Source organism: Ostrinia furnacalis, unplaced genomic scaffold, assembly GCF_004193835.3.
Source record: "Ostrinia furnacalis isolate ACB-3 unplaced genomic scaffold, ASM419383v2 OfSCF6232, whole genome shotgun sequence".
Lineage (NCBI taxonomy): Eukaryota > Metazoa > Arthropoda > Insecta > Lepidoptera > Crambidae > Ostrinia > Ostrinia furnacalis.
This window is the reverse complement of record NW_021136471.1, coordinates 46,242-72,172: the sequence shown is the minus strand read 5'-3', so window position 1 is coordinate 72,172 and position 25,931 is coordinate 46,242. Positions and strand designations below refer to the sequence as shown.

Sequence of the window (25,931 nt, the reverse complement as noted above, 5' to 3'; positions counted from 1 at the left end):
GGTCGAGCGGCTCTGCAAGGTGCACCTCTGGGACCGACACTCTTCCCTGTCGAGAACGGGTGATTCATGTACCGTAGATGCTAAAGAATTTTGTGCAAATCGTTCTGTGGTTAACTGGGTAGCTTTTGATTCGATCGAAATTAATGTTTTTAAACGCATGTTTGTTGTGGTTTGGTTACACCTTGTATTACTCACAGATATAGCAATAAATTTTGACTGATCGAAAGCAGGATTCGAATATTGGTTTATGAATACGACTAACACATGCCTTGGTAAAATATCAGTGTAAATTCAATGTCCACTAGCCGCTATGTGAATACATCACTTGCACGCAAAAGCTATTGGTTGGAGTGTAGCACTATGTTCTTTTAAATTAAAGTTAATTTGGGATAGGGCTTTAATGGTAACTTAAACTGATACCTAACAAAGATGAATCGATCAAGCGGAAGTTTATTTGATAGTACTTTAATGTATTCAAAATTCCCGAGTCACGTAACGCCCGAGCACTCAAACTCCACGCAGCACCACTCCACTAGCTCACGGTCGCGCCCGTCGGTCGAACGTTCGCCCGCCGCGCGAACGTTCGATCGCCGGGCGACCGGTCGCCTCCACATCGAACCGAATACAAAACGGTTTAATTTAACCTGAATCACATCAGACACGTCACGTCGGATACGTATGCGGTTGTTGCGCAGTCTCGTTTAGAAGTCGAATCGAGCATAACGTTAAATGAAGTAGTATGTTTATGGAATATTTTTACGGAAGTGGGCGTTAGTAGTCGCACCACAGTTCTCTGAAACTTTGCGGCTATTATCGTACACGCTTTTTCGTGTACAAATTTTCTTGTTTCCAATAAATAAATTTTGAATTTGAATTTTGAATCGAGTATTCGAGAATCTCGAGACGCGACAACCGCAGACGGCGCGTGAACGGACGCGGGCCGCGGGTGAGCCGGGGGGGTGCGGGGTGCGCGGGCGAGCGTGGGAGGGTGACGGGCGATGTGTGTGTCCGGCAGGCGACCATGCTGAAGAAAAGCAAGCGTGGGTCGGGCGGCGCCAGCGCGGCGGGCCCGTGACGGCGCCGCGCCCCGCTCACCCGCGCCCCGTGTCGCGCTGTGCAGGCCACCATGCTCAAGAAGCGCGGCAAGGTGCGGCGGCGGAACACGGAGCCGGCGCTGGCGCGGCCCGGGCAGCCTCCCGAGCGGCCGCCGGCGCCGAGCCAGCCGCCCGAGCGGCACGCGCGGCCGCCGGACTCCTGAATCTGGCTCAGCGAGCGCCTCATCTAGCGCCGCGGCGCCTCGGGCTCAAGGCGCGCGCAGCGCGGGCGCTCGCTCGTCGCACGCCACGTTCGGCATGTAAATATCACCCGAATATATATTACTTATTAAACTTTATAATAGATACTAGTTGTTGTTTTATTTTTAGTAAATTAATTTCAAAAATGTATAAAATAAAAAATATTAAAAATACATATTATATAATGTGAAACAGCGTGGGTTTTCTTTTGACACCTGAGCGTTTACCGAATAGACTATGAAGTGTAATAAAAATAAGGTGAATTATGTAATTGAAAGAAAAATAAAAATATTGGTAGCAATTATTCAGTTATTCCGTCAAGCCACCCTCAAAATCCACTTTAGAGTGAATATTAAGTGAATAAATATGTACCGAATTTAACCAATGCCACAAAAAGCCCTGACTTGCCTCGAGTCAATTATGGCAATAATTATGTTACAATTTAACTAACCAATGATGAGAGGTAAATTCGTTATATTAAGACAACATTTTGGTTTCAATAAATCTTATTTATTTTCCTGAAACTTAAGACTAGTTTACAAAGCATTCTATGAATATTAGTTACCGACCACGGGTCTGTGAGAACCTCACATAAATTAGAACTTAGTCTAGGACTGTTCTATTCAAATAAGGGCTGATTTTTCAATCCTCAGATATGTTTTAACTGAAGAATAACCTTGTCATTTTGACTTATTTCCCATACTGAAACTGTCAATGTGCCAAACTTATTCTTCAGTTAAAAGTTATCCGACGATTGAAAAATCAGCCCTAAATAAAGTAACAAGCAACAAAGTTCCGCCTTGACAACTCAACTATGATTGCTCGAATCATGAATCTGACAGCGGTAAAACAATTTTATTATTATGTACACAGTGAAGAGGTATAAAAATATCACTCATCCATAATTACTTAAAAATCAGGAACTAGGTATATAAGATCGACGTATCCGTGGTTCAGTGAATTAGATTCTAAATTCGGATGTTCTGGGTTCAATTCCCAGGAGGAACACACAGATTAAAAAAGTCGGACAGACGAAGCTTATACATCAATATGAAATTATAAACAAGAACCTTTCATTTAATTATCTACAACAATTCGTTACTACTACAAATACCTAAGAGAAAGAAAACCGCTCAATGTAAAATAATTTTGTACTTTATCAGGTCGTAATAGATTTCAAAGCCAAGTTGTCAAGTAAACTAACACACTAACGTCGAAAAATATCATCGCTGTAGAGCGATATTATTTCATTATAATTATTGCTTAACTATGCCAGAAACTGACTGAAAAACATCAAGTCGCAACCAGATACTGTCTTAAAACTCGTATTCTTAAACGACGATCAAAACTAGATTTAAACTCAAGATTAGATTAAAACCAGTGATTGGTTGAATTTCGATATTCAACCAAACACATGCTCGATCTATTATTTCTTGAATATTCATAATACGGGCCCGAGAATTAATTAACATTATATGAATATTGTACTTCAACATTATTGTACCCAAAAACCTCGATTAACTTCCAAAATTTGCTTTGGCCTAAATAGGTTTATTTATAAGAAACCCTGTTGCTCATACAAAATAAAGCGTATTTTTTTGTTCTGAATATTGTGCTTATTATTGTGGGTTTTGACTGCACACTGCTACGGGACATCGAGCAGACGGGAACATTATTGCAATCGTAAGTAACATTAAGTCTACGGCACCTTTGCCTTTTGAATGGATAAGCAGTTCCCAATTTCACTGTGGATGGCACAAGCCGTACATAAGATCTCTGACACAATCAATGAATGCAGTGCCGCGGCGATGCTAGTTTATAACATTGACACTGCAGACTTCTTAAGTTCTTAATAAGTTTAAGTCTTCAGCGTGTGACTAGTCTTATTATACTTTTAAAGTTAATAGAGAAAATTCGTGAATTACTATTTGGCCGTGCAAACCATAATATTTTATGTACTACTTTAAAGTGGCATACATTGAAAAGTATAACCACCTAACAAGTTTGAGCCTGCATTTGTGCCGATATCATCAAACCTTTCGAAAGGAATTGACAACCATCTAGCGAAGTAAAGACATCTATTCTTCTGAAAGTTCGTGATAAAGGTAGTATAAAAATAGAGAAACAAACTGCCTTAATACGGCACGCCTACGCCAGATATACAAGTCAACGTCGACATTTCTCATTAAAGAATTACGCAACTGTCTGTTAAAAGACTCCCAAGCCAATTCTATGAAAGTAAAAGTTCATGTCTTCTTTTATTACTGACGACAAAAGATACCAGAAACTTGAGATGCTACAAAAGTTCATTATAATTTGACAGAGTCCTCATCATTTGCGAGTTATTTTAATTTCTTAAAAGTAACACTTACGATACAACCATCCTAAGAGCATAAGGCAAGAGATAGTTCAAAACATACACTCGGCATCAAATAAATCGCACCTCCCGCGACAAGCACTTATCAAACGTATGCATCCCCACTTCCCACCAACATGGGTACCATTTGAAAGCCTGGTTCTAAACTTCATTTCATTAAAGGAAAGGTTTTTACCCCAAAAATGTGTCTTTACAAGGATCCAGAGTCACTTCTTTAAAAAATAGTTAGTTACGCTATAGCCATTTTTTATGACTATAAAACTGTTAAGTTGGGATTAATCGCTATCCATCTGTTAAAGAGGACACGTGAGATCCTTATTTGGTTTTATAACCATAAAAATTGGTCTAATTGATCCCAGAGGTGAGCCCAAAGTGAGGTCTATTTTCAAGTCACATTTATGGTATATGTTAATCATTTATTTAGAAATGAAATGTATTTTTCTTTAAGGATATTTATTGGGCTTTCAAATAACACCAATATTGTTGGGGTACCATAATTGTGTCAGAAGAAAATCTTTAAAGTTCGCGTCGCGGAAGGTGCGGTTTATTTGATGTTGAGTGTAGTTTTAGCTCATGTCGCACACCCGAACTTAAAGCATAATAAGTTGCTTAGCTAAAGCACTTAATACAAAAATATATCAAAAGCATTGGAAGAGAAGGGTGTGAATACCATTTACTACGAACAATTAGAAGTTCAACAAATAGACTTACATTATTGATTTTAATTGATGCACCATTTCTCAGTCGACATTATCTGGAACAACAATAAAAAATATACTTTAAAAACATTTCTAAACGACCATTTGAAAACTCGTCTAATAAGCTTAGTTGATTGTAGAAACAATGTAACGAATTATCATAATATCACAAGGGATATGAACTCTTTCATAGCGAGTTAAATTGAATGAAATAATATGTCGAGGCATTTTATTATGGCGAGTGAGTATCACTGCCTGCGGTTGTCATGGCTGGCTATTGTCGGTGTCGGTGTTGGTCACAGTTGGTTATTATTACCGCATACAGTTGTCAAGGTTGGGCATGGTCGCCGCCAATGTTGGCTTGCGGGAACTTGCTGGGCGACAGCTGGACTGCGTCCCTGGTCGCCAGGGAGCTGTGACGTCACGCGGGCTACTGTCACACTCACTCATAGTAAGCGCAGGGCAGCGGCGCGGAGGCCTCGGCGGTGTAGGCGCGCACGCGGCTGAAGGCGAAGGGCGGGAACTTGCTGGGCGACAGCTCGAACTGCGTCCACTGGTCGCGGCGCATGCACACGGAGTAGCCGCGCCATGCTAGTTGAAAGTTGCGCCGATTACGCACGTTGCGCAGCTGGAACTCCTGCGCAATAAAATGTTACGGTAAATTCACAACACTACACTATACGTTCTAAGAATGGAATTTTGCACGCCACGAGTCGCAAGGATAACTGAATAGGCCGATGCCTGCCTATAAGAACTCAATGCGCGCGCAAGCAAAATACTGGCGACGGAGCAGCGATGATCATACTCTTTAATCTGTGGCGATGATCGGGCATAGCAAGTGAACGCTGTAAGTTCTTTGAATTTGGAACGTCGAAACAGTTTTTAAAATTAAACAAAGCCGCCGTTTTCTTTTTATCCACTCGAAAGGCAAAGGCATACAAACAGCCAAGTGATCAGTTACTAAAGCCTGGTCCGTGAGCAGCACGTAGAATTTTGTCCAAGACCCTAAGCTACTCATCCATATCGCTCGCGCGTAATTATATTGCTGTCGCGACTGTGCGACGGGCGCCCGCAGTGAGTGTGCGAGCGCGACAGCAACATAATTACGCGCGAGCGATAAGGATGGGTAGTTTGGGGTCATTGGACAAAATTCTACGTGCTCACGGACCAGGCTTTACATTTGTTGAGACATGATTTTAGCGGTATGATATGGATTGTGTTGCATACAGGAGCACCCTGTATATTAGTGTATCTCACCATGTGGAAGGTCTGCTCGTGGGTCTCGGGCGCCTCCTTGCGGCGCGGGCGGAAGCGCGTGTTGCTCACCGCCGGCGGCTTCTTCTCGCTTGATTTCTTAATAACTACCACAACCTGGAAGAAAATTTTTTTCGAAGTGAAATACTGAAATACTCGACCAATAAATTATCTAGAAAAAAAATAATTAAAAAATAAAATCAAACAGGTGGGACTGACGACCTTTATTTTTCAAACAAACAAAATAGTTTCACTCGATGGAGTAACTTCTAACAGTCACGCTACTTTCGCTCTATGGAGTAACACCCTACTCGATGATGGCGCCAACTGGTGAGTCACAAGACCTTACACGCTGGTGACTTCAACTGGCGAGTAACAATACCTCACTCTATGATGGCGCCAACTGACGAATGGCAAGACTTATGCTGGTGGAGCTGGCGGCGCCAACCATTCGCCAGCCAGTTGGCGCCATCATCGTGTATCACAATCTTAATCACTGGTGGCGCCAACTAGGAGTAATATTAGTAAAGCCTGGCCCGTGAGTCGCGACTGTGCGACGGGCGCCCGCAGTGAGTGTGCGAGCGCGACAGCAACATAATTACGCGCGAGCAATGAGGATGGGTAGCTTGGGGTCATTGGACAAAATTCTACGTGCTCACGGACCAGACTATAGTCAGTAACATTTTTGTCAATTATTGTTTTCAGTGAAAAATGAGCCTACTGGTGACTAAAACGGGTCATCATCATCATTATTTATTACCACGATCTTGGAAATTGATAACATTTAGTCACTATTCTTCTTAGTGTTATTACAATTCACAACAACACATCTAACAAGAGATAAAATATGTATCTCAAAAACGATGTGCAATATGGACAGTTCAATTGTCAGCGACTAAAATGTCAATTTTAGCCGCAGCGAGCGCTGTGATCGTTTAGGTTATTCCCTCCACCCGCTTTGCACCCTGCCAATAGTCTGATGTAGTTAGTGTACCTTGTCGCCCATGAGGCGGTAGTGGCCGGCGGCGACGCCCAGCTGGGCCTTGGCGGCGCGCTGGCGCAGGTGCCCCACGCACGCCGCCGGCTCCTCCGCCGTCGTCCACATCAGCACGCTGCCCTCGGGGAAGAACCTGCAAGAGATACTGTGATATTATAAATGCGGTAATGTTTATGTTAGATTTTGATCGGGGAACGTGAAATAACAACTTTCTGTGATAGCTGAAATCAACTGCTCATGGAGTGCAGCAGCGTAGCAGAACGGGCTCAATTTATTCGATCACCATCGTCGCTGCAGGAGGCCTGTAGCAGCCTAGACGGGCTGCTTGCCTTATGGGGGTATCTGGGGTGGTTGGAGTAGGAAGATAAACAAATCGCGAACAATGGCTCAATCATGAGGCTAAGTGCGGTATTCGATTTGTAAAACTAACTAACTAGCTGAAATCAACACTTGTTACACGTCAACTTCCGCACCTTCCACATCTTCTTACGCAGTCCTTGTTACACGTCACTTGACGCGAGCTGCGTCTAGTTAATCTCCAATTGACGCCATTAGCAAGCTGCGCCTAGTTACTCGTCAGTTGGCGCCACTAGTGAGTAAGGGCAGGCCTGTTCATCTCCACGAGTTTACATCGAAAACAAAACACGCACGATGGCCCACCTACAGGATACTATTCGACGAGGCCTCACATACGAGCGAACATTGACTCACGCACGCGTATTCTTGTGTATGATGGAAGAAAATAAAGAAAATGGTGTATATAACTGTGCAGTATTTAACTGCCTAAATAATAATAAAAACACAGAATGTACTTTTTTAAGTTGCCTGAAGACACTGAGAGGTAAATAAGTAGTTAATATTATTCATGATAATTCATGCTAAATCATGTATTTCCTCCGCCATTTTCCGCAGTTTGGCACCTCACGTCACATCATTTTACCGAAGTCAGCCCTATTGCTTCGGCGCAGTGCCGATCACTGACGTTTGTCAACAAAATGGTGCTTGACTCTTGGGACAGGCTAAATTACACCATATTGTTAATGACATTGAGCATTCATTTTTTTAAATACCTTCGCGAAGTAAAACTTCTGTTCGTAGTATTTATTATTATTCTGTGGTGTTACATTATGACCGGGGAACGTGATATAACAACTTTCTGTGATAGCTGAAATCAACACTTTTTACACGTCAACTTCCGCACCTTCTACATCTTCTTCCGCAGTCTTTTTTACACGTCACTTGGCGCCACTAGCGAGCTGTACCTAGTTACTCGTCAGTTGGCGCCACTAGTGAGTAAGGGTCTTAACTATCCATTTAGGGTCTTAAACGAGTAAGGTTTCACTCTCCAGTTGACGCCAGCAAGAAAAGTAATGTTACATGCCAGTTGGCGCCATTATGGAGTAATATCTTCTTGCACGTTCGTTGGGCTACGCGGCTACGGGCTACGCTATCACTAGTGATTATAAGCACGAAAACCCGCATTAATACACAACTAGCGAACTGTGTCAAGTTACCCGTCAGTTGGCGCCATNCCATGCTAATTGGAAGTTGCGCCGATTGCGCACGTTGCGCAGCTGGAACTCCTGCGCAATAAAATGTTACGGTAAATTCACAACACTACACTATACGTTCTAAGAATGGAAGTTTGCACGCCACGAGACGCAAAGATCAACTGAATAAGCCGATACCTGACTAAAGCCTGGTCCGTGAGCACGTAGAATTTTATCCAATGACCCCAAGCTACCCATCCTTATCGCTCGCGCGTAATTATGTTGCTGTCGCGCTTGCACACTCACTGCGGGCGCCCGTCGCACAGTCGCGACAGCAATATAATTACACGCGAGCGAACTCAATACGCGCTCAAGCAAAATACTGGCGACGGAGCAGCAATGATCATAAAAAATTGATAAAAAATATCATACGCTTGAATCTGTGGCGATAATCGAGCATAGCAAGTGAACGCTGTAAGTTCTTTGAATTTGGAACGTCGAAAGTTTTCAAAAATAAACAAAGACGCCGTTTTCTTTTTTTTCACTCGAAAGGCAAAGGCATACAAACAGCCAAGTGATCAGTCACTACATTTGCTGAGACATGATTTTAGCGGTATAATATGGATTGCGTTACATGCAGAAGCATCCTCTATACATAATGAGGGCTATCGTTTTTATACTTAACAGTTGGCACCCCTGGCGATTGACAGGACCTTACTCTACAGTGGCGCCATCTTGATGAGTGCAAATGCGATAGTCCTCCTACCACTTTAGCGCTCACCAGTTGGTGCCACTGTCTTCGCTACTAGCAAGTGACAGGACCTTACTCTACAGTGGCGCTAACTGGTGAGCGCTAAAACGATAGCCCTCATTAGTGTAACACTATCGTCTCACCATGTGGAAGGTCTGCTCGTGGGTCTCGGGCGCCTCCTTGCGGCGCGGGCGGAAGCGCGTGTTGCTCACCGCCGGCGGCTTCTTCTCGCTTGATTTCTTAATAACTACCACAACCTGGAAGAAAATATTTGCTTAGAAGGTAAAACTCGTACAAGAAAAATATCAGGTATCAACCTGATCAACGCTATTGATCAACTACCAATGCTGCCTAAATAAGACACAACGAAACACGAAGCAAGCAATTGCCTAAAATGGAACTGACAATCTTTAATATTTTAACAGTCACACTACTTTCGCTAATCAGATGGCGTCACTAGAAACAACACATTACTTTATATTGGCGCCAGCTGGCGAAAGGCAGAATTTTTGCTGGCAGCTCCAACCAGCGAGTATCACTAACTGTTGGCGCGAACTGGTAAATTACCTTATCGCTATTAGTACCAACTGACAAATAACGGCGCCAAATGGTAAATTACCTTATCACTATTAGTGCCAATTGACAAGTAACGGCGCCAATTGGCGAGTATTACGACCATATAGGCGATTGGCGCCAACTGCCCCGACCTGCGAAGAAGTGGACTGTATTTCCTGCTGACGGTTATCCCAGTCATTTGGTGGTAATCTAGATGCAAAAGTGTTTTAAAAAGAAATCTAAATAAGGGCCAAAACAGATAATATTTGAACTTTGAAAGCAAAAATAATATCAATAAAAAAGTTTAAAAAAAAACCTAAATTAGTATCAAAAAGGATTGCTGGCGAAGCTGCCAGCAACAAATACCTTGTCGCCCATGAGGCGGTAGTGGCCGGCGGCGACGCCCAGCTGGGCCTTGGCGGCGCGCTGGCGCAGGTGCCCCACGCACGCCGCCGGCTCCTCCGCCGTCGTCCACATCAGCACGCTGCCCTCGGGGAAGAACCTGTAACATACAGCCTAACATTACAAATGGTGTAGCTGTGAATGTTTGTTACATTATGATCGAGGAAAGAATGAGTAAGGCTAAGAACTCACAGCGCGATTTTCACCGGCGCCCGCGGCGGTTGTGGTTATTTTAAAACTCACGGGACCGGTTATTTGCGCGGTTACGTAGCTGCCGATCACCGCCCGCAAACTTGGCGGGCGATAATCGCAAGACGGGCAGTTAACGATTAGTCGCCCGCCGCAGAGGCTGCAGTTACCGCGGCCCGCGCGATTCTACTAGTTGCCTGCCGGTGCAGCAAAACCCGCATACAACCGCGCACGCTGCGGGCGCAAACCGCGTCGTGAATTGTGCATTAGTTTTTACACAAGTATCTGCACTCTACAGAAACTGCGGCCGCGCAACCGCCGCGGGCGCGGGAGAAAATCGAGCTGTGAGTTCTTAGCCTAAGCGGGCTGCGTCTAGTTAATTCCCATTTGGCGCCGCTAGCGAGCTGCGTCTAGTTTCCCGCCAGTTGGCGACACTATCAAACTGCAAGCACTATTATAGTCACTAAGTGAGCACTCGCCTGAGGTACCGGTAGTAGTCGATGAGGTACCAGGGCCGGTAGAACTGGTCCTGGAAGGAGTTCTCTCCGTGGCGCAGATACGTGGTCTTGCTGATGAAGTGCTGCTTGCTGCTGGTACTGTGACAGTTACTAAGTGAGCACTCGCCTGAGGTACCGGTAGTAGTCGATGAGGTACCAGGGCCGGTAGAACTGGTCCTGGAAGGAGTTCTCTCCGTGGCGCAGATACGTGGTCTTGCTGATGTAGTGCTGCTTGCTGCTGGTACTGTGATAGTTACTAAGCGAGCACTCGCCTGAGGTACCGGTAGTAGTCGATGAGGTACCAGGGCCGGTAGAACTGGTCCTGGAAGGAGTTCTCTCCGTGGCGCAGATACGTGGTCTTGCTGATGTAGCAGCCATGAAGCTGGAGCCGCGGCCGCTCCACGTACATCGTCCGCCACGAGCCGAAGCCGTGCGAGCGCGGCGTGCCGCAGTCTATGCCCCAAGTGCTGGTAAAAACACACCAGATGAGTTGCATGAAACGGTTTTAGGACGTCACTAATCAGGAAGATTAAACACATTGCCAAATGATAAGCGCAAAACATGTCCCAATGCGACGTGCGATTGCGTATACACGTGCGCGACAAGGATACTATTTTAATTATTATTTTCTTTTATTCTGTGAATGCTTTTATTACTTTTAATGCTTTTGTTTACGGATTAGACGGACGGATTAGCAAGCTTAAGTGGCAATGGGCAGGGCACATAGTACGCAGAACTGACGGCCGATGGGGCAGAAAGGTTCTGGAATGGAGGCCGCGTACCGGAAAACGCAGCGTGGGACGTCCACCTACAAGGTGGACCGACGACATCGTAAAGGTAGCAGGGAAGCGCTGGACGCAGGCCGCTACCAATCGATCAACATGGAAAGCATTGGGGGATGCCTATGTTCAGCAGTGGACGTCCTATGGCTGAAATGATGATGATGATGATGAATGCTTTTGTTATTCAAAGTTCTGTCAATGGCAAAAAAACTTAGCAATGTAACTTGGGGGTATTCAGGGCAGCCACTCTTTTACTTAAATATAAAAATAAAGTTATTGACTATTATGTCCTTAGGCGCGTCAGGAGAGCTTCACATTACCTTCGGATCCCCTGTAGCAATGGGTATGCAATTAAATTATTTTCCAGTCGCAAAAGTGAGCTATCCTCTTACCGCAAACAGAGCGAGCGCCATATATCAGTGTCTCTGGCCGCCACGTAAAGCCCGCGGCAGACGCCCGCCACGCGCTCCAAGGAGGCCGCGTCGCAGTCCGCCGACACCACCCAGCGGAGCACTAGCAGGATCACCTCGTACGGCAGCCACGAGATGTGCGCGCCCTGGGGGACACGAGGGATATAAGAAAAACTTTAGAAAAACTTTCGTTCGTTCGTTCGTTCGTTTCAGCCAAATGACGTCCACTGCTGGACAAAGGCAGGAGAACCAAAGTAACCGACATAGCTCGCAGAATTGCTAAAATCAAGTGGCAGTGGGCGGGGCACATAGCTCGTAGAGACGATGGCCGTTGGGGCAGGAAAGTTCTCGAGTGGCGACCACGGGCTGGAAGACGTAGCGTGGGCAGGCCTCCTACTAGAAACACTTTATTTGACAAATCAAACAAAGGGACTTAAAACTAAACACACATATTTTTGTGCCATAAAGGCGCCCCGCTCGGCATTAATCAAGCACACTTATTAGATAAGTAGATCAATGTCTCCAGTAACATACCTACTATTACTTTTATTATGCATGCTGTGTTTGCCCATTTCATATATTGTACAATTAGAAATTAAGTTAGAATTTAGTAATATAATACAAGTATTATTGTACAATTGTTGGCAGACCAATAAAATAAATAAATAAATAAATAAATAATCGAGCCACGCGTGCCCCTACGCTGGTTTTCAGCGGATATCGTTACATGTTGAAATGTACCATACAGCAGGGACTAAGGCCGATCCCTCGAAGTTCGCGGGCAACGCAGACCCATTCTCGTAACAAGCGGGTAAATAGCGCGGCGTTGTGTTGTGTAGTCAAGGTGATTGTTTATGTTCGCGAACGAAATGTCGTTATTCCTAACGCGGAGATGCGCGGGCGGTCACCGCTTGACAGAATGCACTCGTCGCCCGTTCCCGCGATGCTGTTTTCAAGGGCGAGTCTATTTTGATTACGCAAAACATCTTGCCGCCCCCGCGCCGCCGCCGACCCGCGAAATTCAAGACACCGGCCTAAGGAACGTTATGCCAGCAGGTCCTCGCCCTCCACGGCGCCCTCGTCGTCGCCCTCGTCGCCCTGGTGTGTGACGTAGGACGCCCCGTACCTTGGCGGGGAAGGCGGGCTCGATGAGCGCGGCCTTGCGCGCCGTGATGCGCTGCAGCCGCGCCAGTAAGTCCTCGCCCTCCACGGCGCCCTCGTCGTCGCCCTCCGGCGCCCTCGTCGTCGCCCTCCGGCGCCCTCGTCGTCGCCCTACGGCGCCCTGGTGTGTGACGTAGGACGCCCCGTACCTTGGCGGGGAAGGCGGGCTCGATGAGCGCGGCCTTGCGCGCCGTGATGCGCTGCAGCCGCGCCAGCAGGTCCTCGCCCTCCACGGCGCCCTCGTCGTCGCCCTCGTCGCCCTGCTGTGTGACGTAGGACGCCCCGTACCTTGGCGGGGAAGGCGGGCTCGATGAGCGCGGCCTTGCGCGCCGTGATGCGCTGCAGCCGCGCCAGTAAGTCCTCGCCCTCCACGGCGCCCTCGTCGTCGCCCTCCGGCGCCCTCGTCGTCGCCCTCCGGCGCCCTAGTCGTCGCCCTACGGCGCCCTGGTGTGTGACGTAGGACGCCCCGTACCTTGGCGGGGAAGGCGGGCTCGATGAGCGCGGCCTTGCGCGCCGTGATGCGCTGCAGGCGCGCCAGTAAGTCCTCGCCCTCCACGGCGCCCTCGTCGTCGCTCTCGGTGCCCGTGTTGGTTCGCTCCACCTCCTCAAGCTCCAGTTCTTCTATGGAACAATAGATTTATTGTTAGTTCACACATTCGGCCATGGGTAAGAAATTAACCATAAGCACAGAATAAGTAATAGTACAGGTACAGAAGGATTACTCCGAAAGAAGATTTAAATAAATGCGAGTCTTGCTACGACGCGATACAGTGGAATTCAGCTCGCACCGCACTACGTACCTACAATTTTATTCATCTACAAGTTTTGTCTCTTTCTATCGCGTGCCTCTGAACTCTTCTTACGCTGTTAGGGTTGCTGTCTAGTGAAAAAATAATTAATCTACTTATTTGTAATGAGGTACGTATGTAGGTAAGTACGCATTAATTAGGAAAAACCCTTCATTATGGAGAGGCCTTTGTCCAGCAGTGGACGTCATTTGGCTGAAACGAACGAACGCATTCTGAGCAGTAGTCATGGTAGGTTAGGGTCCTATCTATCCTAAGAATTATTGATTACCTACATGGCCAACATACCTTTCAGCATCTTTGGGAAACGAAAAAAAAGATAAATCCGGTAGATTTCTTTTCGAATTTAAACACCCGAACGCCGCATAATAATATTTCTTTCTCTTTATGTCCATTTTTAAATAATACTTCGATCATAGAATTAGGTACTACAACGCACGCCAGCGTCCTGACGGGCGCGCGCGTGACACTCGACTGATATAATATCCGCCGGCGGGGCGTTTCGCTGTAGGTAATTATCGGATGTACCACGCGGAGTGAGCCAGGCCTGCCATAAGTGACCATCACAAGCGGTAGCAGCCCTATATGTAGAATAAGTGGAGCGGTCGTTTTAAGCATTTAAAGTGAACGCACACTTATTGGAACCGAACGCATTCTTCCAGCTTCGGACGATTCGCCGCGGGAGATGTGCGAAATTTTATAGGAAGGCAGAAGACCCCCTCCTAGAATTCTCTCGCAGTCGCTTTGAAGGAGCTAAGTCAAATGATTTGACCTCAAAATCTGACTTGGCAGAAGCTATAGGTAAGCCGGTCACCTACCCTCAGGGGTGTCGGGGCGGATATCGGAGCTCTCGTAGAGGCGGCGCTCGACGTCGGGCACAAGCTGCATAGCGCGCTTGTAGTGCTGAATAGCCTCGTACAGCTTGCCGCCGCGCTCGAACTCCACGCCGCGCAGAAACAGCTGCTTGGCCTGCGACAAATATGCTGGTGAAAGAAGCAGGCGAAAGGCCCAGTTTCTACCAGAGTGGTGCGGAGCAGTGAAGAGTTTTGGTTTCCTGAATAATGAAATTTGATTGGTTATTCAAGACACTTTTCCGCTCCGCTCCGCCTTGGTGGACACTAGTCCTAATTCCGATATCACCTCCAGAGAATTAGAGATAAAAGTAACATTTTTGACTTTTCATAAAAAAAAAATAATTACTGTTCGTTAGTCTCGCTAAAACGCGAGAATGGCTGTACCGATTTGGCTAATTTTTGTCTTGAAATATTTGTGAATGTTCAGAGAAGGTTTAGGCCCCTCACCCATGGCGACTTTTTGTAGCGATTCTGTTGCGCGTTCGCATCGATACAATCACAATGTGGTCGCTAGCGTCTGTGGGTCGCTTCGCCCACATAAACGCGCTTCTGTCGGGATGCAATCGCGATTCAGTAACCCTCCCCGATATCGTCCGACACGGTAGCGCGTTTGCATCGATACAGTCGCGCAAGTGTAGCGCGTTAGTTACGCGTTGGCATCGCTTCTGTAGTGCGTTGTAAATGCGACTAACGTTTCGTAAGCGCGCGACAGCATCACTATAAAAAGTCCGTCCACCGTGGGCGAGGGCCCTTAAACGGTGAGAAAACATGGGATAAATTACGATTTGATTTCCACGCGTACGAAGCCGCGACTGAAGCCTTATCTTCTACTCTACCTTATCCTCGTCCGAGAGAGGCTCCTCCGGCGGCGGCGGCGCCTCAGGCTTCTTCTGGCGCGTGGGGGTGGCCTCCAGCTCGCGCTGCCACTGCTGCCGGAACAGCGCCAGCTCGTCTTCCGTGTCTTTAGTCTAAACTTCTAAAGTTATTGAATAATAAGCAGTATGATACCTTATCCTCGTCGGACAGAGGCTCCTCCGGGGGCGGCGGCGCCTCAGGCTTCTTCTGGCGCGTGGGCGTGGCCTCCAGCTCGCGCTGCCACTGCTGCGAGCACTCGCCTGAGGTACCGGTAGTAGTCGATGAGGTACCAGGGCCGGTAGAACTGGTCCTGGAAGGAGTTCTCGCCGCGGCGCAGGTGTGGTCTTGCTGATGTAGTGCTGCTTGCTGCTGGTACTGTGATAGTTACTAAGCGAGCACTCGCCTGAGGTACCGGTAGTAGTCGATGAGGTACCAGGGCCGGTAGAACTGGTCCTGGAAGGAGTTCTCTCCGTGGCGCAGATACGTGGTCTTGCTGATGTAGCAGCCATGCAGCTGGAGCCGCGGCCGCTCCACGTACATCGTCCGCCACGAGCCGAAGCCGTGCGAGCGCGGCGTGCCGCAGTCTATGCCCCATGTGCTGTTGGCAATGGTAGGGTGCAATTTGATGAGCTAGTTAAAAACCATATAGATATAGAGAGATGCCAACTAACGCGCTGAGTTCGAAACTCAGTGCCTCTCAGTTAGAGATTCACACGCACAAAGAAATCAAAATATGTGCATATTGTGGATGAGCATGATATCCACAGCGGTATCATTTCTCAACGTTCGAATAATCTTTAGTACTACGCAAGCAATGTAAGCTGTTTACATTATTACGTCGCTGCTGTGATCATTGCTGTCACGAGCAATGTGTTCTGTTTTTGGGCATATTGCTGCGACACCGGCCACGCCCCCTTGTCACATCTCCCTTTAGTTTCTGTGATCTGTGTTAAAAACCTTTTACCCGCCATCGCTCGGCCGTCGCCAGTTTCATGCCCGCAGACTTATACATTAGCGATTTATGACAACGTGTGTGGTAAGTTCGAGGCATATAGGCCGTCAGCACCGCGATTAAACATTCGCTCGAATATCGCTGCAAGCAGCCGGAGTGCGACTTGCAGCGCGCACGCTACAATGTCACGTCTGATATTGGTAGTGTACAAAGGTTCAAAAAGTGTGCTCTATAATACATGCTATATTTGTATGAGAATAAAACATGCGTGTGCGGGCATATAATGGCGTAGTCTTTCATTTCGAACTTATTTTATTTGCACATGGAACAGAGGGTTTAGTGTGAGTTTACATCAAACGTCGTCACTAACGAGCACGTTAAAAAAATATATGAAGATTTTAGTTCTTGAAAGTTTCCGCTAGGGGCGCTGTACAATCCCTCATACATTTAATGACCCTTTTTTACGCAGTCGACATTGAATGCGTTTGTAGTAAACTCACACTACGCTCAGTATACAAAAGACGAATATACACATGACATTCTCGTATAGTTATGTATCTATCTAAAGTAGGGCCAACTAGCAGTGATACAAAAGGTCGATTCGACTGTCGAACTGACAATCTATTCTGTCTTTTCTCATCTTGTGTATTTGTCGTAATGTCTCGTTCTCCCGCCAAAATATGTCAAAGTCAAACCCCTGCTATTCCAAATAACCATAACATTGGGTTTGTTTACCTTTGGTATCGCTTCTCGTTGGCCGTTCTTTAATACTTTGTTTATGGTTAGTTCACTTACCGCAAGCAGAGCGAGCGCCATATATCAGTGTCTCTGGCAGCCACGTAAAGGCCGCGGCAGACGCCCGCCACGCGCTCCAAGGACGCCGCGTCGCAGTCCGCCGACACCACCCAGCGGAGAACTAGCAGGATCACCTCGTACGGCAGCCACGAGATGTGCGCGCCCTGGGGGACACGAGGGATATTGTTAGAAGTTGAAATGTAGACTAAAGTCGATCCCTAGAAGTTCGCGGGTAACCAGCGGGAAAATCGCGCGGCGTTGAGTTTTGTAGTCAAGGTAATTGTTTATGATCGCGAACGAATTGTCTAAATTCATAAAACGCAGACGCGCGGGCGGTCACCGCTTGACGGAATGCACCGCTAGTCGCCCGCTCCCACGATGTTTCAAGGGTGGGTTTATTTGAGTTTACACAAAACATCTTGCCACTCTCACGCCGCGCCGCGGCCCTGCTACCCGCGAAATTCAAGGCAGCGGACTAAGAAACGTTTTATTCCCTTTAGTTTCTCATATTTTGACCTTACTGTCACGTTTTGCGAGGCCTTGCGCGCCGTGATGCGCTGTGCCGCGCCAGCAGGACCTCGCCCTCCACGGCGCCCTCGTCGTCGCCATCGTCGCCCTGCTGTGTGACGTAGGACGCCCCGTACCTAGGCGGGGAAGGCGGGCTCGATGAGCGCGGCCTTGCGCGCCGTGATGCGCTGCAGCCGCGCCAGCAGGTCCTCGCCCTCCGCCGCGCCCTCGTCGTCGCCCTCCGGCGCCCTCGTCGTCGCCCTCCGGCGCCCTCGTCGCCCTGCTGTGTGACGTAGGACGCCCCGTACCTTGGCGCCGTGATGCGCTGTGCCGCGCCAGCAGGTCCTCGCCCTCCACGGCGCCCTTGTCGTCGCCCTCCAGCGCCCTCGTCGTCGCCCTCCGGCGCCCTCGTCGTCCTCCGGCGCCCTCGTCGTCGCCCTCCGGCGCCCTCGTCGTCGCCCTCCGGCGCCCTGGTGTGTGACGTAGGACGCCCCGTACCTTGGCGGGGAAGGCAGGCTCGATGAGCGCGGCCTTGCGCGCCGTGATGCGCTGCAGCCGCGCCAGTAAGTCCTCGCCCTCCACGGCGCCCTCGTCGTCGCCCTCCGGCGCCCTCGTCGTCGCCCTCGGCGCCCTGCTGTGTGACGTAGGACGCCCCGTACCTTGGCGGGGAAGGCGGGCTCGATGAGCGCGGCCTTGCGCGCCGTGATGCGCTGCAGCCGCGCTAGTAAGTCCTCGCCCTCCACGGCGCCCTCGTCGTCGCTCTCTGGCGCCCTCTTCGTCGCCCTCTGGCGCCCTCTTCGTCGCCCTCTGGCGCCCTCGTCGTCGCCCTCGTCGCCTTGCTGTGTAACGTAGGACGCCCCGTACCTCAGCGGGGAAGGCGGGCTCGATGAGCGCGGCCTTGCGCGCCGTGACGCGCTGTGCCGTGCCAGCAGGTCCTCGCCCTCCGGCGCCCTCGTCGTCGCCCTCTGGCGCCCTCGTCGTCGCCCTCGTCGCCCTGCTGTGACGTAGAGACGCCCCGTACCTTGGCGGGGAAGGCGGGCTCGATGAGCGCGGCCTTGCGCGCCGTGATGCGCTGTGCCGCGCTAGCAGGTCCTCGCATGTGCCGCGCCAGCAGGTCCGCCGCGCCCTCGTCGTCGCCCTCCGGCGCCGTCGTCGCCCTCCAGCGCCGTCGTCGTCGCCCTCCGGCACCCTCGTCGTCGCCCTCGTCGCCCTGCTGTGACGTAGAGACGCCCCGTACCTTGGCGGGGAAGGCGGGCTCGATGAGCGCGGCCTTGCGCGCCGTAATGCGCTGCAGCCGCGCCAGTAAGTCCTCGCCCTCCACGGCGCCCTCGTCGTCGCCCTCCGGCGCCCTCGTCGTCGCCCTCGTCGCCCTGCTGTGTGACGTAGGACGCCCCGTACTTTGGCGGGGAAGGCGGGCTCGATGAGCGCGGCCTTGCGCGCCGTGACGCGCTGTGCCGCGCCAGCAGGTCCTCGCCCTCCACGGCGCCCTCGTCGTCGCTCTCCGGCGCCCTCTTCGTCGCCCTCCGGCGCCCTCGTCGTCGCCCTCGTCGCCCTGCTGTGTGACGTAGGACGCCCCGTACCTTGGCAGGGAAGGCGGGCTCGATGAGCGCGGCCTTGCGCGCCGTGATGCGCTGCAGCCGCGCCAGTAAGTCCTCGCCCTCCACGGCGCCCTCGTCGTCGCTCTCGGTGCCCGTGTTGGTCCGCTCCACCTCCTCAAGCTCCAGCTCCTCTGTGGGACAATAGCATTCACTGTTAATGGTACCGCATTTCGGTCACCATAACTTCACCAGCCCTAGCGAGCAAATGGAGCGGTCGTTCTAAGCACTAACGACCTCTGCTAAAACTCGCACGGGTGCGTGATTTGCGGACGCAGTTTTAGCGGAGGCCGCACGCACCGAATGCATTCTTTCCGATTTGGACGATTCAGCGCGGAAGGTGTACGAAGTTTCATAGGATTAAATTAGAATTCTAAATTAGTTTCGTTCGACACGTTCGGCTCCAATAAATGAGAGTAGTATGAATGGATTTTGACAAGATATGGGAAAAAGTCGCTACCAACTGGGCGATGTCAAAATCATTGTAGGAGGCATATGCTCAGCATTGGACGTCGTGTGCTGCAATGATGATGATGACGGGAACAATGGTCGCCTACCCTCGGGGGTGTCGGGCGATGTGGAAATCGTTGGTGGAGGCATATTATGCTCAGCAGTGGATGTCCTGTGCTGGAATGATAATGAAGGGAACAATGATCGCCTACCCTCAGGAGTGTCGGGCAATGTGGAAATCTTGGGTGGAGGCAAAATCCGCTACTAACTGGGCGATGTGGAAATTATTGGTGGGGCCCTATAATTGCTCAGCAGTGGACGTCCTGGGGCTGGAATGATGATGATGAAAGGAACAATGATCGCCTACCCTCGGGTGTGTCGGGGCGGATGTCGGAGCTCTCGTAGAGGCGGCGTTCGACGTCGGGCACGAGCTGCATGGCGCGCTTGTAGTGCTGAATAGCCTCGTACAGTTTACCGCCGCGCTCGAACTCCACGCCACGTAGGAACAGCTGCTTGGCCTGCGACAAATATACCAGTGAACGGAGCAGGCGTAAGGCCCAGTTTCTACCAAGGCGGTGCGGAGCAAATAATGGTTTTGGTTTCCTGAATAATGAAATCTGATTGGTTATTCAAAACACTTTTTCGCTCCGCTCCGCCTTGGTGGACACTAGTCCTAATTCCGATATCACCTCCAGAGAATTAGAGATAAAAGTAACATTTTTGACTTTTCATAAAAAAAAAATTAATTACGTTAGTCTCGCTAAAACGCGAGAATGGCTGTACCGATTTGGCTAATTTTTGTCTTGAAATATTTGTGAATGTTCAGAGAAGGTTTAGGCCCCTCACCCATGGCGACTTTTTGTAGCGATTCTGTTGCGCGTTCGCATCGATACAATCACAATGTGGTCGCTAGCGTCTGTGGGTCGCTTCGCCCACATAAACGCGCTTCTGTCGGGATGCAATCGCGATTCAGTAACCCTCCCCGATATCGTCCGACACGGTCGCGCGTTTGCATCGATACAGTCGCGCAAGTGTAGCGCGTTAGTTACGCGTTGGCATCGCTTCTGTAATAATAATAATATAATAATATAAGCCTTTATTCAGACATACAGAGTTTAAAATTGATTGAGTTTAATATTATTCTAATTGACACTTGTCTGTGTGCCTTTTTTGGCAAAGGCCTCCTCCAACTGTTTCCACTCTCCTCTATCTCCTGCAACTGTTGCCCATCCACCTCCAGCTGTGGCCTTTATTTCATCTACCCATCTTCTTGGTGGCCTTCCCTGTTTTCGTTTAAAATGCCTTGTGAACCAGTTCATTGTAGATTTAGACCATTTCTCTTTTCCTCTAATTGTGTGTCCTGTCCATCTCCATTTCAACTTTCTGATAGTTACTGTTACATCTTTTGTTCTTGTACAATTCTTTATGGTGGTGGTTCTTACTCTATCAGAAAGTCTTTTCCCCATCATGCTTCGTTCCATTGCGTTTAGGCATGTTTCAAGTTTATGGATATGAGTTTTATTCAGCGCCTTCATCGCTTCTGTAGTGCGTTGTAAATGCGACTAACGTTTCGTAAACGCGCGACAGCATCATTATAAAAAGTCCGTCCACTGTGGGCGAGGGCCCTTAAACGGTGAGAAAACATGGGAAAAATTACGATTTGATTTCCACCCGTACAAAGCCGCGGGCAAAGCTAATATTTTTTTTTTACCTTATCCTCATCGGACAGAGGCTCCTCCGGGGGCGGCGGCGCCTCAGGCTTCTTCTGGCGCGTGGGCGTGGCCTCCAGCTCACGCTGCCATTGCTGTCGGAACAGCGCCAGCTCGTCTTCCGTGTCTTTATTCTAAAGTTATTGAATAATAAGCAGTATGATACCTTATCCTCGTCGGACAGAGGCTCCTCCGGGGGCGGCGGCGCCTCAGGCTTCTTCTGGCGCGTGGGCGTGGCCTCCAGCTCGCGCTGCCACTGCTGCCGGAACAGCGCCAGCTCGTCTTCCGTGTCTTTAGTCTAAACTTCTAAAGTTATTGAATAATAAGCAGTATGATACCTTATCCTCGTCGGACAGAGGCTCCTCCGGGGGCGGCGGCGCCTCAGGCTTCTTCTGGCGCGTGGGCGTGGCCTCCAGCTCGCGCTGCCACTGCTGCCGGAACAGCGCCAGCTCGTCTTCCGTGTCTTTAGTCTACAATTATTTAATTAATTAAGGCTAAGTTGCACCACCTAACTTTAAATGTAACTATAACGATTACCGGTGATTTTGTATGGAGTTCGACAGATTTTTTACATTTGTTAAAGTTAAAGTAAGATGGTGCAACCCAGCCTAAATATCAAAGACATGTGCATATTACATTACAACCTGATCTTTTTTTTTATTTAATAAAACTTCTTAACTTTGTCAATCAAACAAGTAATTATGATTAAGTTCCGCGTAATGTCACAAAGTGCTACACTTTTAAGCATGCCTTGATGTCACAGACCTCTTCTTATGAACTTTGGTGCACTTTTAATTTTCATTCATTTCAAAAAGTGAAAAATATGTGTCAAGTATTTTTTGATAATTTAACTGATGAACTATTCAAAACTCTTGCTTTTTTACCCACGAAACATAGGGCTGTTTCCTTAAGTAGATATTTTTTGGCATTGTTTACACTCCCTAATGTGCAAAATATTCTAATGTATTGAAAATAGGAGTCAGAAAGATGAATATAATTATTATACAAAATTACCAATGCAAAGTAACAAGTACTCACTTGAACATCATCTTGTAAGTTGATTTTCTCTAAGTCTTCGTTTATCTCAAGATCGTTGAAGTGAGAAGAATCTTCGGGCTCCTCTCCCTCACAGTCGCTGTCCACGCCACCGGACGTAGAGGCCCCTGCTGACGACGCCTTTAAACGGAAAGGAGGTTCTGTTTAATATGAATAATTTATTAAAAAAAAGATATACATACTACTTCTTGCCATTATTAAGAATCATGCGCGTCATACGTTATAATAAATATTTAAAAAAATACATTAAATACATATAACCCTCACACATAGTTAATTCATGGTTATTACTTATTACACTAATGATTTGTTATCAATCAATTGATAAAATTATACAAAAATAATTTTAACAACACATTAACGTGGGCGCGTGACATAAGAACAATAAATAAATACATCTCATCGAAATAGTCTTGGGAACTGTAATAAACCACGTAAATTGAAACAAGTTATAATCATACTCAATTATTTAGGTAAAAAATAGAAGCACATATGGCACGCCGCTAAATAGGATTACGTACCATGTTAACCAGGAAACTAATAACCCTTGCTTTTTAAAATGTTATATAATCATAAAAGATCATTTAATTTGTATCAGATTTTTTTATTCACTCATTAAAACATATTTTACGATAGTCGCAAATTGGAAATCGGAGCTTTCCCAATATTTTTGCGCTGTCAAAATCTGTGCTGTCAAACAACATGTCAAACAATCAGCTGTCATTATAGTTTTAATCAGATAAAATAAGGCAAAGAAATACATTCCAGATGATTTAATTGAAGATTATAATAAAATGATTTTATTAACCTTTTCAGCGCCACGTTCTTCTATAGAAGACAAACGTTTCCGTGCCCTTTGAATTTGATCATCAATATGCTTACAAAAAAGTTGCCTGAATGTATTGTGAAATTAAACACTGCAGTGGGACTAGACAAAGTGCACATTATAATCGCAAACCAGTCGAAAAGTGGTCGAAAGGCCTTTTTTTATAGTTTTGACCGGAATCTTGTAGTTCTCGATTCAATCAAAAAGTGCAACTTATCTAGGGTAGGGGGCAGTGCACACTGGCACACAATGTGATATTGTTTGGACTGGAAAAGCTAAGAAATTCATAACAAAAAATAAAACAATTCATTTTTATATTATTGTAATATGGATATTTATAACATTAGATTCTTCTTTTTCATTATATAACTGGCTTTGAATCACAATCCAAAAGTATATTAATATGGCCGTATACATTAATGCTACTATCAAGTATAGTGCACCAAAAGATGAATGACCAAAATACATTGCTTCAATACTAACAACAAAGGCTAATATCAAACTGACTATCATATAAAATATCATAGTCCACAAATATATTGTAAATAACTTCTTTAGTCGTATGATTCCCGCCACACATAACGTAACGTGACATGAGAACACTACAATACCAAGAACACCGTAGATGTATCCTATCACTGCTGCTTCAGACAAAGGTATCCCTCGTTCTTGAAAAAAATCGTTACCCACTGGTGTAGTAAGTAATAAGCATATCACTGTAGGCAAAAGCCCTAAAGTGGCTATTAAGAAAGTCCCTGTTCTTAAAGATATGCAATAACAACAGTTGTAAAATATTGGACAATAGTAACCCAACGAATTTTTCTTCATAATTTAATATTAATGCTCATAGTTTACTTTCTTTCTTTAAAACATTGTATTAGCAAAAATCGTCTCTGATTGCAATTTGCTGCTGACTTGGCTGGTGACGATTAGAGATGGGTAGTGGGTAAAAACCCATTTCACCCGATTGGGTTTAAACCGGGTGTTTTGGGTTAAAACCCGGTTTTTACCCATTATCACCCATTCTGGCGGGTGAAAACAAAAATAGCGTTTTTTTAAAGTGAGAAGTGGTATTTGTGGCTAAGGGGGCGTTCTAGTGTTACGTAATGCATTTAGTCTACAATTATTTAATTAATTAATGCTAAGTTGCACCACATAACTTTAAATGTAACTATAACGATTACCGGTGATTTTGTATGGAGTTCGAATTATTTTTTACATTTGTTAAAGTTAAAGTAAGATGGTGCAATCCAGCGTAAATATCAAAGACATGTGCATATTACATTACAACCTGATCAAGTTTTTTTTTTATTTAGTAAAAAGTTTGTTTTCTTTCTTAACTTTGTCAATCAAACAAGTAATTATGATTAAGTTCCGCGTAACGTCACAAAGTGCTACACTTTTAAGCATGCCTTGATGTCACAAACCTCTTCTTATGAACTTTGGTGCACTTTTAATTTTCATTCATTTCAAAAAGTGAAAAATATGTGTCAAGTATTTTTTGATAAGTTAACTGACGGACTAATTCAAACTCTTGCTTTTATTTCCTTAAGTAGACATTTTTTGGCAATGTTTACACTCCCTAATGTGAAAAGTAAATATATTAGAGAATGGGAGTCAGAGAAATGAAAATAATTATACAAAATTACCAATGCAAAGTTACAAGTACTCACTTGAACATCATCTTGTAAGTTGATTTTCTCTAAGTCTTCGTTTATCTCAAGATCGTTGAAGTGAGAAGAATCTTCGGGCTCCTCTCCCTCACAGTCGCTGTCCACGCCACCGGACGTAGAGGCCCCTGCTGACGACGCCTTTAAACAGAAAGGAGGTTATGTTTAATATTAATAATTAAAAAAAATATATACGTACTACTTCTTGCCATTATTATTTATTTTATTTTTATATTAAGAAACATGCGCGTCGTACGTTAAAATAAATATAAAAAAAAATACATTACATACTTATGACCCTCATACATAGTTATTCAAGGTTATTACACTAATGATTTGTTATAAATCAATAGATAAAATTATACAAAAATAATTATAACAACACATTAACGTGGGCGCGTGACATAAGAACAATAAATAAATACATCTCATCGAAATAGTCTTGGGAACTGTAATAAACCACGTAAATTGAAACAAGTTTTATTCATACTCAAAAAATAGAAGCACATATGGCACGCCGCTAAATAGGATTACGTACCATGTTAACCAGCAAACTAATAACCCCTGCTTTTTAAAATGTTATATAAGCCTATAAAGTCATTTAATTTGTATCAGATTTTTTTATTCACTCATTATAACATATTTTACAATAGTCGCAAATTGGAAAATCGGAGCTTTCCCAATATTTTTGCGCTGTCAAACAACATGTCAAACAATCAGCTGTCATTATAGTTTTAATCAGTTAGATTATGGCAAAGAAATACATTCCAGATGATTTAATTGAAGATGATAATAAAATGATTTTATTAACCTTTTCAGCGCCAAGTTCTTATAAAGAAGACAAACAACGTTTCCGCGCCCTTTGAATTTGATCATCAATGTGTTTACAAAAAAGTTGCCTGAATCCATTGTTATAAAACACTGCAGTGGGTCTAGACAAAGTGCACATTATAATCGCAAACCCGTCGAAAAGTGGTCGACAGGCCTTTTCTTGTATG

General features: G+C 46.5%; 3 protein-coding genes across 13 annotated transcripts in view; 1 reads left to right on the top strand and 2 right to left on the bottom strand.

Moving 5' to 3' along the window:
* The window catches only part of LOC114362141 (diacylglycerol kinase theta), a 64,592-nt gene extending 63,055 nt beyond the window's left edge, over positions 1-1,537 (top strand). For 8 of the 9 annotated variants that reach the window (XM_028317413.1, XM_028317412.1, XM_028317409.1 and 5 more), the window contains one exon: positions 1,121-1,537. In XM_028317413.1, coding sequence (XP_028173214.1) covers positions 1,121-1,258 — 138 coding nt within the window. In that variant the 3' untranslated portion in view covers positions 1,259-1,537. Of the gene's footprint in view, positions 1-1,015 lie in introns of all 9 variants that reach the window. The other variant, XM_028317414.1, reaches the window with a different exon arrangement.
* Positions 1,538-2,219: 682 nt separating this feature from the next.
* On the bottom strand, positions 2,220-15,483 carry LOC114362149 (F-box only protein 9-like; the record flags this gene model as incomplete). The annotated part of the gene is made up of 10 exons (XM_028317430.1): positions 2,220-3,714; positions 4,236-4,426; positions 4,817-5,007; positions 9,006-9,119; positions 9,784-9,919; positions 10,778-10,972; positions 11,680-11,843; positions 13,331-13,479; positions 14,483-14,633; positions 15,355-15,483. Coding segments are annotated over 9 exons (1,233 nt in total), but the record flags the coding sequence as incomplete, so codon positions are not given.
* A 176-nt stretch (positions 15,484-15,659) lies between these two features.
* On the bottom strand, positions 15,660-25,628 carry LOC114362142 (F-box only protein 9-like). Of its 3 annotated transcripts, none has more exons than XM_028317420.1 (7): positions 25,472-25,628; positions 24,937-25,074; positions 21,720-21,851; positions 20,040-20,190; positions 19,208-19,356; positions 17,121-17,284; positions 15,660-15,971 (listed from the first exon to the last, which is right to left on the bottom strand). In XM_028317420.1, the coding sequence occupies exons 1-7, from the start codon at positions 25,472-25,474 to the stop codon at positions 15,761-15,763; spliced, it is 948 nt and encodes a 315-aa protein (XP_028173221.1). In that variant the 5' UTR covers positions 25,475-25,628; the 3' UTR covers positions 15,660-15,760. The 3 variants fall into 3 exon arrangements, with proteins under 3 accessions (XP_028173221.1, XP_028173219.1, XP_028173220.1); XM_028317418.1 differs by lacking the exon at positions 24,937-25,074 and adding an exon at positions 22,420-22,557 and having other exon boundaries at positions 15,746-15,971; XM_028317419.1 differs by lacking the exons at positions 24,937-25,074; positions 25,472-25,628 and adding exons at positions 22,420-22,557; positions 22,959-23,117 and having other exon boundaries at positions 15,746-15,971.
* Positions 25,629-25,931: the final 303 nt, after the last annotated feature.